Source organism: Zonotrichia leucophrys, chromosome 1A (assembly GCF_028769735.1).
Source record: "Zonotrichia leucophrys gambelii isolate GWCS_2022_RI chromosome 1A, RI_Zleu_2.0, whole genome shotgun sequence".
In the NCBI taxonomy this organism is placed as follows: Eukaryota; Metazoa; Chordata; class Aves; order Passeriformes; family Passerellidae; genus Zonotrichia; species Zonotrichia leucophrys.
The window spans coordinates 69189195-69204142 of NC_088170.1; the positions used below are offsets into that span (position 1 = coordinate 69189195).

The window sequence follows — 14948 nt, forward strand, 5'->3', positions numbered from 1 at the left end:
AAGCTAAATACCAGTAAAAGTTTCTATATTGACAGCCCTCTATTCTTGAAAAGTTTTGTTCTCAAACACAGTTGTAACACACAAAGCAACAGCAGAAGCCTCCCTTGTTCTCTCCCTGCTGCTCCTGTCACAATGTCTCACTCACCCCTGGCCAAGGATGGCACCCAGGGGCAGGGGAGGGTTGTACCCCCTGATTTCTGGTTTGGCTGGGGCCAGGTGTTGGGATTTGTGATAGGAGCAGGTAAGGATATCTCTTCCTTGCTTTCTGCAGGCCTGAGAGAACAAGAGCCTCAGAGCTATTGGATTTAATCCAAGGATTTGGAGCCTTTCAGCTTGCTCAGTAAATTTATCTTTCCCTTCCTACCTACTGAGATAGTACAAGAATGACTGGGTTTAAACTAGCTGTTTAAGGTTAAAAATAGAGCAAGGAGGTAGTTGCTGAAAAATGAGATAAGATCCTGTTGGCTAATTTAGACGAATTTAAGAGTGTTTTGATGTGTTGGGTAATTCCTTTGCCAAGACTGGTGATAGTGGCTGTGTAGGGGCTCCCCTCTGAGCCCTTTGCTCAGTTCTTTCTGAATCTCCTCATGTTTGTCAGGAACTGAAAGCTTCAGGCTGGGAATCCAGTAATCATTTGTGGGGTTTCCTGTTCTTAGAGAAGCAGAGGATTTGGTTCTTCACTGGGCTGGTTTCTGGCTGCTGCTTTTGGAAGCAACTGCAGTGCTTGGCTTTAGGAAACCTCAAGAGTAGCAGAGGAATCAAGTTAAAGGTTGACTACATCAGGAAAGTTAAATGAATTTTTAAAAGATTTTTATTTTTTATTCTGAAGCTTCCAACATTAAGTTTTTGGAAAATGTTATTTTTCAGTGGCTAAAAACTAGCAAGTAGTTCCTGGAGGGCTAAAGGGCTCAGTGGAAAGATTTTTGGCTGCTTCTTTGGATGTGTAAATTGTATTCTAGGAAAGTGTGTTCTGATGAAATGAAGTGTAGCTGTGAGTTGAAACTTGTTATGAGAGTGAAATGCTGATTAATTCCCATTACCAGGATGTTTTCCTCTGAAATTACATCAGTCCCTTGTTTTATTGGGATGGGATCTTCATGTAGCACTTTTCTCAAGGGCATGTACTGATAGGACAAGAGGAAACGGCCTTATCTGAAGGAGGGTAGATTTAGATTAGACATTAGCAGGAAATTCCTGATTGTGAGGGTGGTGAGGCCCTGGCACAGGGTGCCCTGAGCAGCTGTGGCTGCCCCTGGATCCCTGGAAATGTCCCAGACCAGGTTGGACAGGGCTTGGAGCAGCCTGGGATAGTGAAAGGTGTCAGGGGGATGACGTTGGGTGCTCTTTCAGTTGCCTTGCAACCCAAACCATTCCATGAATAAACATTATTATCTCCATTAATATAAGGTTTGCATTGAGCTGCCACTTCCTCACTGGTTATGGTTTGAGATGAGTTTTCCTTTATCTATAGCCTTTCATTTCCTGAAAATGTCTTTCATGAAGAAATTCCTGTGCTAAGACAGAACTGGAAATGGTCTTTTCACCTAAACCTATGAAAGCCTCTGGTTGATGGCTGGTGTCATTTTGTTGATGAAGTTGTGAGAGCATTTTTTGCTTTGAAACAACAGCAAAACACTGTTACGAAATTCTGTTATTTTTCAGATTCACGGCTTGAAAATGTTTTGAGTTTGTTAAAATTTCCAAGCTGCTAGCCAAAGTAACTCAAAATTTCAAGCACCGTGCTATGTTCCTTGTACCAGTGCCAGGAAACAAGGCCAAAATCTGCCCTTTTGGACTCTCAGGGGCTGACAGGGTGAAATCCTGCTATCAGTGAGGCTTGGGGGGGTTCACAGCACTTGCATCAGGAATGGGCTTTATGATTCCACAAAGCAGCACAGGGACCTACAACAGCACTGTCAGCAGCACAGCAGTGGGGTTTGGATGGGGGCATGGGGCAGGAGAAACCACGGGCAGATCTGGGAGAGAGGGAAGTTCCTGCTCCAGCCTCCACTGCTCACATAGCAGAGGAATATCCAGGCTCATAAAATGCAGAAAGAATAACCTCTCTCCTGTGGTCAAGGAAAGCCTTGCACTTCTGTTAGATTAATTACTTCAACTGCAATTCCTGAGCACTGAAATGCCCACTTGTGCAGGCTTTTTGACTTACTTGACAGGTAATTTTTACATTTCATGTAGTACCTCATTAAAGAGCTGGAGAGAGAGAAGAAAGTCTTTATCTGGACAAAATATCGAAGAATAATCTTTTTCATGTCTGTGAGCTTTGTTTCTGGCTCTGTTCTTGTGATTCCTCCAAGCAGAGATTTCTCTGTGCTGTGTCCTTGAAAGCAGAAGGTGTAAAGACTGATTGCCATAAAAGAACTTGAAAAATGCCAGGTGTAATTCTCATTGCATGGGATTTGGTAACTAGACTTCAAGATTTTTAGGCTTTGATGGAACAAAAATGAGGGATACTTTTTTAATGGATATTTTCTTAATTTTGCAAGTGTACCTGTTTGTATGTCTCCCTGTAGATGAGAGACACAGAAATTAGCTTGAGAGAGATATTTAAAATTACTGTGTTTAATGCCTTTGCTATTAGTTTCTGTACAATAGAGTTGCAGTCCTTATCTAGGCATAGCTATTATTCAGAAGTATCCCCTAAAATCATCCTTGTATAGATTAAGAAGTGTTTAAGTGACTCAAATACCTTCTGTTTCTCAGAAGAATATTGATTTTTTAATTTTTTTTTTCCTTTGCTGAACTCCTCTCACTGTGGAGTGACAATTGAACTGTTCTACACCTTTTAGGATGGATTGCTGTGGTACCTGCAGGAAAAAACATAGTGAGGTGGCTTTTTGATAAAAAGTGGAGGAATTATATACCTTTAGGCCTTCAACATCTTTGATTGTAGCACATTTCCATCTCAAAGGTGTGCAGAAAAAAGTGCTTCCATGCTGCACTTAGTGCCTCCTCTTTCCAGGTATAAGGCAGATTGTGGGTGCTCTGAAAGAAGATTTTTCTCAAGATCTGAGCACTCCTGTGGAGACCTCAAAAGAGAGAGGGCAGAAGAAAGGGTGAGAGGTTTCTCCTGGGAGTCAGGAAAGAAGTTCAGAAATGGGGAGATGATCCAGCAGAACACTTCAACTTGCCTAACTGGAATAAAATCACATTTCAGTCTCAACCTTCAGCTTTGTTTCTTTTTCTGCTCCTGTGGAGCCAGGTTCAGTTTTCTCTGCCTGTGCAGTTCTGGGGAAGTGTTTTCCTTCCCTCCCCTGTACATCTTAATGTGCTTTCCTTAGAAAAGATTGCACCCTGAAAATCTTGTTGTTAAAAATCACCATTTCTGGTGTTTTGTTTTTTCCTTTTTGTAAAAAAGACTGTTGGAAGCTCTGAGTTAACTGGGGAGGACAAATGTCAGCAAGTTGATGGCTTAGCTTTTTCTTGTGGTGGGAGCTGCCCCAGATTCTTGTGTACATCCCAGTAACTTCTTAGGGGTTGTAGCTAGCATCAAAGGGAGGAGGTGAATTGTTAATTTGTTTTCTGAAAGAATCTCACAGAAGTTTTGAGGAGAATTGCTGAAAAGAAATGGAGGTGGATAGAGAAGGTGGTAATATTTCAGTTTGGAAGCTGGCCTCAGGTTTGCCATCAGGAAATGGATGGTCTTGGCCCATTTGAGGTGGTCTGTGGTTTAGTTGAGTGTTTCAGTTCAGTGAGCTGTTGGATAGACTTTGATGTTTATAGCTGACCAAATACCAAATTTAACCTCAGTTTGGTCTGCTCTGAGTGCTCAGGTCTGAGGACAGACCAGAGGTGCTGCCCTTAGATGTGGTATTTTGCCAGACTGCTGCAGTGATGGGTAGGATATCCGGGACCCAACTTGAATTTAGCAGCAGTCATGTTTTATGGTGTTAGGTTACCCCATTGGCAGCACTCAGCCTGTGCAGGGGATGAAAGTCAGAAAGGGGAAATTTCCTGGGCAGAGAGGGTGCAGTGTGGATGGGAGACAGGTGACTCTTGGTTTTTCTGACCACCTCACTTTTCTCTCCACAAACATGCACCTACAAGGATCTGCTCTGAAAGCATCACGCTGTGTGCTTAATAATCAAGTTGAAAAAAAACCTGTTTGAAAAGATGTTTTGAGAGCTGTAAAATAGACAGTACCTTCTTAGGGATATTAAAATCAGTTAAGAGTTGCATATACAAAGTCTCTTTGGCTCTTGACTGTTCTCAGAAGTTACTGTGTGTCTTTAGCAATAGGTTTGTAAATCAACCCTCTAAAACTTAGAAAATCATATGTTTGAACATGTGCCTTGTGCCCAAACACATTGCAGACAATCATAGATGTAGCTTCTTTGAGGTATAAATACTTAAGAACCTATAAGAGCTCAGGAACAGCTTTATGATGAGTTTGGGGTTTTTATTTCCTCAAGGACTAGGTCAGAAAAACGTGAGTTCAGCAGGTTAATCTCAGTGGTATTTCATGGTGCCTGTTTCAACAGCAATTTCTTAGTGGCAAAAATAGTGGAAGGGAGGAGGTGGTGGACTCCTTGCTGTTGCTGGTTGCTCATTCAACTTCAATGCTGTCTTTTCCTGTTTATCAGTTAGAGTCAAATAAAAAGGAAACAAAAGTATTTGAAATGAAACTACTCCGTTTCACTGCAGTTTTAATGAGTCAGAGTTCACACACAAGTTTTCTGGGGGTTGGAGTTGCTTCAAAAAGCAGAACCAGGTCTTAACCTGCAGATTAACCACAAAATCAGTGCAAGGCCACAGATACTAACCCAGAGTGGTAGAGAAGCCATAGGTGAGAGGCTGTAGTGTATTTCATGGGTCTTTTAGTATTTCAGGTCCATTTGTTCCAATATTCAGATGAAATAGCACCAGAAAAGAAATTCACATATTAAATAAAGATTTTAAAAAATAGAGTTTTTAAGTTAGAAACTGACAGTTATCCCTCCCTCGCTCCTCCACAACTTGCAGATGTTACTAATTTTGTAAAATTTAAACTACCCAAGCTTCTTGTCTTCACCATTAGGGAAAATAATTGTTGCTGACAAATGGGGAAATAAATGTACTTTGAGGAGCAAATACTGTCTCTAGTATGCTCGTGATTCCCATCCTTGTCAAAGCTTGTTGCCTCTTGGAGCTGTTTTTAATGATAATGTTTTTGCTCTTCTGCTTAAAGCAAGCTTCTGCTTTGTAATGATCTGCTGTGTTAATGTTGCTCAGCACAGGTTGCTTTAAATGACAAACTTGAACATGATGTATTTGGTAATTTTCCTAAGCTAAGTTAAATGAGCTAGAACTTATGTCAGAAACACTGAATTTTGTGTAAACTTTAAAATCATTCTGTTGCAATAGTGACTGATGTTTATGCATAGTTTTTCTCCTTTTCCTTTCTTCTCCAGTTCCACTCTTATCCTGGGGACCTAGCTTCAATTTTAGTATCTGGTATGTTGAACTAAATGGCATTGATGATCCAGATGTGGTCCAGCCGTGCCTCAACTGGTACAGCAAGGTAGGCCTGCATTTTAGATGCCTGTTTGTTTGAAGATTCCCAGTCTCAGAATCTTGTGAAACTTCTCTTACTGGAGTGATGTGACCTTTTCATTCCTTGAACATCAGCATTAAAACAGCAAACATGCATAGTTGGAACCATGTGGCTGACTTTGACCCTAAGGAAAACGTTCTGAATTTTTTCTATTTGTTCTCTGAGAAACCAACAGAAAACCCCAAGAAACCCCATAACCACCAGCATCACCCAGAAAACCCCACAGGTAGACATCACAAGAAGGGAACACTGGGCCAGAGGGGACAATATTAGTCAAGTATTACTATTTGTATTGGAAGTGAAATGAATCTTAAAACCAGATTCTTTTTCTCCCTCTTCTTATCTTCTGATTCTTCTAACTCCAGTCCATGGAGTCCAGAACCTTTTGGGTTACAGATGCACCTTTTGTTACAGGGTATAAAAAGGACATTTTTTTAAAGAGAATCCTTGAGGGTGTCTTGCACTTTAGATGTTTCCCTCTTACTGTCTTTTTGCTGAATATCCTGGAGCAGAGTGGGGCTGGTGCCACTGGATTGTGAGATGAGATGATTTATGTCATTTGTCATTAGATAGACAGAAAGTTCAAGGATTTCCAAACTTTATTTTTATAACTTGTATTTAATTGAGTATTAGAGATGCCTCTCCCGTGGGAGGGAAGTGCACACTGACAAGCAGAACACATTTTATTGGTACATTTTGTGCTTTGGTTTCTCTGGAACAATTAATGAAACTCATATTGTGTAGCAGAGAAGACATCCTTCCCAGCTGAGTAGGACTGAGTAGTGGAGCAGTGGAGTATCCTGCTTCCAGAAGGAGGAACTTAGAAGGGGATAGAGGTTGTGTGTGATTAGTTCAGGGTGCTGTGGTGTCTGGCTCCTGCCCATTTACACCAACATCATGAGCTGCTTTGTGGAGGATTTAAATAACCAGCACAGTGGAAGTTGTCTGGAGCTGCTTTAGGGTCCAAGTGGTGTTGTGGTCATGAGTCAGCTGATGATGGAAGTCCACTTGACAGAGGCTGCTGGTGGTTTTCCTTTTGCTGGCTCTGCACGTGGTGGCGTGTCTGGCAGTTTGGACCAGTTGCTGCAAGCAGGAAGCTCTGATTTTGATTTTCTTTTTTGGTCAGGAATCATGCAGTGACAATGTCTTCATCTGTTTTGTTCCATCTTCTCCCATGGAATGGGCACTTTTCCTGGTCAGCATTGTGTGTAGGGACAGCTTCTTCAAGGGCTGCCAGCATTGTTCTCCTGGAGCTTGGAGCCCCAGAGCAGCAGTGCAGAGACTGAGTCATGGTGGTGTGAGCTCTGCTAGGATCCACTGCCAGGTTGTTGGTGATGGGTGCATGTGCCACTGATGTTCTCTCTCACAGAAGAGAGGCCACTGTTGCTGGATCTGTGGAGAGGGATGTGCTGTCCCATATTTAGGGAAAGGCAGAAAGGTTGACCTGTTTCTTCCAGTTCTTAGAGATGTGGGAATATTTTCACGTGTGTTTTTGGAAATCTCGGAGTCTTTGAAGTGCAATAATTCTTCACTGCCTGCAACATCAGATGAGAGAACTTCTACACCACATTGCCCTTCCTTTTTGTTTTGTGCCAGCAAAACCTCCCTCTGCTGTGGGGAGTGGAGCTGGGGATAATGGATAAGGAGTGAAACATTCCTCAGCACTTTCTCCTTGCTGTCCAGCTCAGCCTACTGCCTCCAAACAGCCTTACCCCTCTTTCCTGAGGAGTGGACATACTTCAGCACCTGAGAAGGGGTACTTTGTCACTGGGTACCACTTCTGATAATGAGCACATAAGTATTTTTAATTCTATGAGTGTATTTGACAGTGTTGATGTCTTAGTCTCCTGCTCTTGTTACGTTTTTAACCATAGGAATTATTTACAGCTTCAGATCAAAGCTATTATTTGGGTTGTCATCTCTTTAAACCTGTATGACAGCATTTAAAAAGGAGCCTTTTATATACTTTTTATACACATTTTTTGCTTAAAGCAGCTTCTTACATTTAACTTTTGAAGTACTACCATGATGTCACTTGAATATAAACTTGAATATAAACTTTTATATTGCATCAAGTGGCCAGACTCCATCCAAGTCATTCTTAGCTATCTAAGCCAGGTGTGTCAGTCCTGAGAGGCTCAGTAAAAGGGAGGAGACTCTGTCTCAAGTCTACATTTTGTCTGATTTCTAAACTGGAGGATCTAAAAATGCAGAAGCTGATAGTTACTGGTGTGCAGCTCTCCTTTTGCTTGCTATCCCTTTGAACAAAAAAAAATCTAATTTGGTTTTGGCCTTGACTCATGCAAGTGAAGATTTGCTTAGAGAGTGTCTCAGGCATCTCTTGGAAAGAAAAAAAAGGAGTTGTTTTTTGCCAGTTGTGCTGTAAAACTGTTTTAGCTTTAATAATTCTTCGCTGCAGCCTTGCATTCTTATCGGTACATGTCCTTGGCCTTTATGTGGGCTGGGAACTGGTTTTCTAAAAATGCATAGTTCTGGCTATTTGCAGCTGTGAAATACTGATGGATTAAGAACTAAAAATACAGCACATGGCCGTGTTTCTTTTTAGCTGCTTCAGTTTATGAGATTCTTGCTATCGAGCCATTCTTTCGAGAGTATTAAATTTTGTTGAATGTCAGTGTAAGTTCCAGGTTTTCAGAAAGATTCTGTTCATTTAAATACTATAAACTTCACTTTAAGCAGTAGTGTCCTTTTAGAAGTAAAATCTTTTGTCTGTAATTTGATCAGTCTTATAGATGCTTAAAGTTACATTTGCTGTTTACCCTAGTAGTTGTGTGTTAAAGATGGAAATGGAGATTTTTTTAATGCTTAAGAATTTAGGATTGAAAAGTCGATTTAAAATAAGTGTTTCTCCTACTTATCAACCTAAAAATCAGTGTTTCTGATACATCTTGTTGGCAGCTTTGAAAATTGTAGCTCTTACTCAGAGTTTACTACTCCCTCGTGTGCCTGTGCCAGGATGTTTGACCCAGCGTGGGTTTTCTTTCACCTTTCTCACCCCTTCCCACAGCTGAGTGGGAGATGGGCAGCTGTGGCTCCATCCGTGGTGTGAAAACAGAGGTTCTGCTTCAAGATGCAGGAGAATATTTAGAAGTTAAAACTTTGGCGTGCACAGAAATCCTTGGTGCTGCGATTCCAAACCCTCACAAACCCACAGGATTTGGGGTCAGCCTTCTGCCTTTCCGTGGCAGGAGTGCTGGTCATTGCAAGTATTCCCATTCTCACAGCTTTTTTTTTTTTCCTCCTTCTGCTTCTAGAAAAGCTGTGACCTACTTACTCTTCTAAATTATTTTGTTATGTAAGAGTCATACAATCAAATTATGTAACGCTGATAGCGACGGCTTTTTCCTGCTCTGTGCTTCGTGTAGGCCTCGAACAGCAGGGCCAAGCAGATGGGGGGGAAATAATGGTCACCCCAGAGATCTGGGACACCATGCACTCTCTTTCTTGTATGCTTATTAAATTGGATGATACCAAATTGTATAATTTCTATACTGTTGGAAAGTAAATGCCTGCACAGCTTGTAATGTCTCTCACACAGCCTTCCTCCGTGAGCCCTTTGCGCGGCGTGGATAAGAGATCCTGTCTCTGGGCAGGGTCACAGGTAGCTGCCAGCACTGCTGGTCAGAGGAAACATCTCCATGTCTCAGAGGTTTTCTTGTGTTCCAGTAGTACCGTGAACAGGAAGCCATTCGCCTTTGCCTAAAGCACTTTCGGCAGCACAACTACACCGAGGCTTTCGAGTCGCTGCAGAAGAAAACCAAGATTGCTCTGGAGCACCCCATGCTGACAGACCTGCACGACAAACTGGTGTTGAAGGGGGACTTCGATGCTTGTGAAGAACTGATAGAAAAAGCTGTGAATGGTAAGAGAATCAGAGGAAGTGATTCATTAGCTTGAAAAAAAAAGTGCATTGAAATTTTACCTTCTTTTGAATGTTAGTTGTGCTTAGTAGTAGAGTTGGCAGGTCCATGTGTTGTTTCATTTCTGGTGTGCTGTCAGCTTTTGGACTTGTGAGTGTGTGTGTGATGAAGGATAAAAATTCATGAAATCTCTTATTGCTGCTACTTTTGGAGTCACTTTCCCCCAGAGATGACAAGGCGGTGCACTTGAGTGGGTAAAGACAAGTTCTTCATGTAAGTGTTGGCAAGCTGAAGGTGGGCTTAAACTGTCAAAGTCACTGGAATGGTGAGCAGGGAAGCAGAAGACTGGAGTTCTCAGTGGTGATCTGGATCATGGTTTCTGCTTGGAGCTCACCACCGAGTTGGTGTTCAGGCAGAAGTTTTCAGCTGTGCCTGGATGAGGATGCTCTCTTTGCTTATGGGGAAGATAATCCTTGAACAATTCTGTGGGAGTGACTGGAGGCAGAGTCTGTTTTCCTTTGCAGAGTGGGACCTTGGCAGGGCAGTCAGTTTCATTGGAACTGCTATTAATCTTTTACTTGAAAGCTTTCTGCTTAAAAACACAGTGCATAAACAGCTCTCAGCTCCTAAAAAGAGGGAGATGTGCTCTCTCCTGATCGAATGGGATACAGAAAGAGTGGGGCTGTTGCACTGAAGTGACTCTCAGGACCTGTGCAGCAGTTTTGGATTGCAGTGTGATAAAACAAAGGTGCTCTTGGCTGTGGGTGTAGAGCTTTTCAACTCTGTGCAGTCATTTGTTATGGGAGACTTGTACTGGTGTAAGAGGAAAACTTTGTGTCTGATGCCAGTGGAGTTAGGGACTTAGGGAACCAATTTCATGGATAGCTGGCACCAGAGATATTATTCTTTAATTCTGGGCTAATCAGTCATTTTGTAATACCTTTGGAAAGATCCCAGGGTACCTGCTTGACTCCCATCAATGTGGTTTGTACCACTGAAGCTGGAAGTGCTTCTCAGAATGTGATAGAAATGATAGCTTGGAAATCAAGGGCTGTCTTCCATGAAAACCCCCCATCTTTTTGTGACTAAGCTGTTCAACTGAGCACGGTTTTAAGGAGCTTATTGCAACAGGTCTTCCAAAACTGCAGTATGTAGTTTTCTATGGGTTTGGCTCAAGGTTTCTCTTCAGACAGAGCAGTGGAGACCTGCCCTGTGCTGAGCTCCTTGAGCAGCTACAAGTGTTGAGACTGAGAATTGCCATGTCCATCCTCACCCTCCCGAGACAGCAGAGTGTGAACAGCTTCCTGCAATGCAGGGGCATTTTGCAACTGGCAGCTTCCTCCTGAATCATAAGGGCAAGGGAGGATTGCAGGCTGGAAAAGCAGCAGGGAGCTGTTTCTGTGTGTGTCTTAAAGACACGAGTGCCTGGAGGGAGCTGATGAGCCCACCATGATGCAGCAGCAGCCAGAGGAGTGCTGAGTGCTGATGGTGATGATTTTATCATTGCCTCGCTCTGCTGCCTTGGCCATGGCTTAATCTCAGTGCCTGGAGGCTGTCCTCTTTCCACTTCATTGCAGGCCAGAGTGGAAATGATTTCTTGAATGGAATTTCTCTCAAAGTCTTAGAATGTGCTGAAAAAGTGCTCTCAAAAGTGGATTTTTTTCTTGGGTGCTAATGAAGTGAATGTTTGTAGCCTTTTTTTTTTTTTGAGCTCTTATATTTTAATTTCTTTTACTACTTAATGTTTGCTGAGAGTGGGGCTGCTGTCAGCAGTGCTCTGCTTCTCCAGGTGTGGAAATACTGGCAAAGGACTGGCCTGGTAGGAAACTGTAGGTCTTGTGTTGTTCTGCATGACAGACACTTGTTTCTTGTCAGATTTGATGTGGATAATCCTCCTTCCCTGGTTTTTGTAATCACATCCCTTTTTGGATGCTGAGGAGCTCACTGGCATCACTTAGGTGAGCTGAAGGAATATGCTGCAGCTTGTTTTATCAGCCTTTTTTTAGTTCCAGCAAGTCTTGGTAGTAACAGACGGTGGATAATTTAGCAGGAGAGTCTTGAAGAGCATCATTAGGTTTTGTCACTGCTTCTAAGGGACAGAAAAATATGCATGGGGGTGTTTATTTTGCTTCATTTTAATCCAGCACCTGGCCAGCTGAAGCTAAATGTCAGTGTGTGCATCTCCCATCGCTCTGTTGGTCATCCTTAATGATTTTGCTTGTCTTGGAATACATTAACCTTCCTTCCCCCATCCTCCTGCCATTCTTTATGCTGTCTTCAGCTTTAAATGTACCCATTTAAAGCTCTATGGCCTCCCAGCACTCTTTGGAGAGAAGTGCTATCTATCCCGAGACACCGAGGCTGCATCCCATATTTGCTTTAAGCTGACACCACTGCGGCTTTTCACTAACTGGGTCAATCCTGCCCTTGCTCAGGACACTGTGTCCCTGGCACTGGTGCTCGTGCTGCCACATGGCCAACCCAGACAGGGAGCTGATCAGGCTGGGGTGGGGGAGAGGGCAGGACAAACCTCTTCTGATAGCCACAAACCCCCCCCCAAACTGCAGCTGGAACATTTTGTCTGAAGTTGTGGCAGTCAAGGTGCTGAATATTAATGGTGCTTAACAGCTGGATTCTTCTTGGTAGGATGGGAATAGAGGTTTTCAGCTTTCAGCATGTTCTCCTGCAGTATTCCTGCTCCCTGTGATCTTCCACAGTTACCTGTCCTTACTCTGTTCTGCATCTGTCTGAGCAGCCTGGTCTTCTGAAAAGTGTCCCTGTCTCCATGGCATGAGGGTTAGAACCAGATTATTTTTCAGGTCCCTTCCAATCCAGGCCATTCTGTGATGATTTTTTATCATTTTACTTTCCTAGCAGCTCTGTTGTGAAGTCTCAGTAGCGTGCTGCTTAGTCTCTAAGGTGTGGGTGTTCTTACCACTGAACTCCTGTCTGATGCGTTGTTTTTCCAAATAAAAGAGGATTAACTTTAGTCCTGTGTCTGTGTACTGTAGCTGAAGTGTAGAGTTAATTGAGACATACAGATCCTTAAATTATCCCTGAAATCGTTCAAAGAGCAACTGTTTTGTTGCAGACTGGGCATGAATATGTGAACTCCTGACCGCTTGCTGATCTGGGAGTTCATTGCCTTAAAGGCACAAACAGAAGTGCAGCGAGGTTGACAGAGATACTGCACACTCAGTTCAGCCTAAAATGTCTTCTGGAGAGGCTGATATTTGCAGTGGTGGGTATTGACAAAGTGCAACGCTCTGCATCTCTGGCGGGCTATTTCCATAGGCTTAGTCATGTAGAAAAAGAGTAGGTGGTCAAGAATTAGCGCTGGCAGAGCTAACTCTTGTTCTTTTGCATTGCTAATGATGAACGCTGTCTTCCACCTCACATCACCAGATGATTTCTTTTGAGAGCTCGGTGGCAGGCAGCCACACTTTTCCCACTGATTCTTTTGACTTGTGCGTTACACTTCGAAAATGGGCAAATGGAAACTCTGGCAGCTGCCTGACTTCGTCTCAAAAAGAAAAGGTTCCCTAAATCTCAGCTGGTTCACAGACTCGGTTCAAATGCTTCACATTTGGATCCATTCCTATAGCTTTTGGGCCTATATTATTGAAGGGAAAAAAAAAAATCTGCTTAATATTCCTACAGAGAGTATGTGGAGTGCAAATTGCTTGGTTGAACTGCTCACAGCTCCTGTAGACATGGAAAGCTGCTTGGAATGGTGGAAGAACTGCTGGTTTGCCATTAGTATTCCAGGACTGAGGTGTTCCTTCTGGCACTGCTCGTGCCAGTTTGTGACATGTGTTTATCTGGTGACAAGTCAGTCCTGTGCGACAAACAAGAAGTTGTGATGTGCAGCCTGCAGGCTCCAGTGTCTCCCAGAACTCATGATTCACAGGAACAACTGGATTCCCCTGGAAACTGAATTTAATACCTGAATTTTACCATTTAATATTGTTTGGATTTAGTTCTGAGAAAGCTGTTCTGTATATTGGGATATATGGAGGGGAGAGGCTGGCTAGGGATCCAAAGCCTCTGGGAGGTAAATGGTAGAGGTTTGTGTAGAAGAAGGATAACTTACATGGATTTGAGGGCAAGCCTTGTTTCATTTTTATGAAGAACAAAGTGCAAGAAAATATTACAGCTCTGAGGCTGGAAAAAAAATTGTATGTTTCCTTGTTTCTCCCAAGTCTTGAGGAAATTGTCAAGTAGTGGCTGGATTTTTATCTGGTAGAAGAACCCTTCTCTCCTTCAGGTTTTCTTTAGAAGGTAGTTTGTGACTCAAAGAGCCTCAAACTGTTTAGGTATTTTGGCTGCTTTTCTTTGGTTTGAGAAAAATCTAAAACCTGAAACCCCAGCTCCCAGAAATTATGGGCTCAATGTCATTCTGTAGGTTTTTGAGCCATTGGCAGTGAAGTGAACAGATTTCAGCAACCCTACCTGGAGATGTGTGTTGTCTAAAAACCCCCAAACTTTATACAACTTGCTCCTGATTGGCTTCAGCAAGTTAAATATTTTTGTCCACAACGTTTGTCGTAATCCTTTCTGGGTAACCTGCAATTGGCTGGCAAAATAAAGACTTGGCTTATCAGAGAGGCAGAATTTACCAAGCTTTAATCACGGTGAACTTCGTGTTGTTACATCCAAAATGCGTCATGGCTTACTGCAAAGGGCTTGAAAATAGTACAAAGTTGTTTTTTTGGCTGTAATTTTAGTAAACATGGACATTGAAGTGAGAGGTCTCCGGAGCGACAGAAAACACTTCATTTAAAAACTTCCACTCAGCGCTTTTTTTCTTTTTTCTTTTTTCTTTTTTTTTTTTTTTTTTTTGACAAGAGTCTTGAAATTTATTTTAAACTCCTGTTTCATTGGGAGCAGCTGACAGACCTGAGCAGGCCTAGCTGTGAGCCTCAGTGCCTCACAGGAGCTTTGGAGACCTTTTGGTCAGCAGTGCTCTCCTGACAGGGAACATAAGGAGTGCGCTGGCGTAGGTCTGGCGTCGGCTACAGGATCCACCTAGAAATCCTCCTTTTTTTTCCCTGCTGGTGTCAGACAGGTGGTGATTCAGCTTCCAAAACAAGCTGCTGCTGGTTTGCAATGCAAGTAGAGTGAATGTGGAACTGCTTCCAGCAGAAGGAAACATTTCTGGGAAGCAAGCTGGACTATTTCCAAACCAATGTCCCATGGAAGACGAGAAGCATTATTAAAAGAGGCCGAAGGCACAGTGGGGGAGAAGTGTCATATCTTGACAAGTGCAGCCTGTGGGTGTAGAGCATGGGAGAGAGGTTAAATCACCCTTTCAGATCCTATGTGGTGTAATTCATCCTTTTGAGCTATTTATGTCCAATTATCTATTGGCTGCCATAGGGATAAATACGGTTTTGGTTTCTGTCTTGCAGACCCGAGGCTGTAACGATAACCAAAAAGCTGCATTTCTGTCTGGGTTTGTGGCTGAGTCACTGTGGGATTTCTTACAGCACATGCATTTATTTGTTCTATTAGGC

At 42.8% G+C, this 14948-nt stretch overlaps 1 protein-coding gene across 1 annotated transcript in view; it reads left to right on the forward strand.

Annotated features, from left to right (window-relative positions):
- The window catches only part of MKLN1 (muskelin 1), a 97780-nt gene that overhangs the window by 26148 nt on the left and 56684 nt on the right, over window positions 1–14948 (forward strand). Inside the window, exons 5-6 of the mRNA XM_064703085.1 lie at window positions 5409–5518; window positions 9242–9434. Coding sequence (XP_064559155.1) covers window positions 5409–5518; window positions 9242–9434 — 303 coding nt within the window. The remainder of the gene's footprint in view (window positions 1–5408; window positions 5519–9241; window positions 9435–14948) is intronic.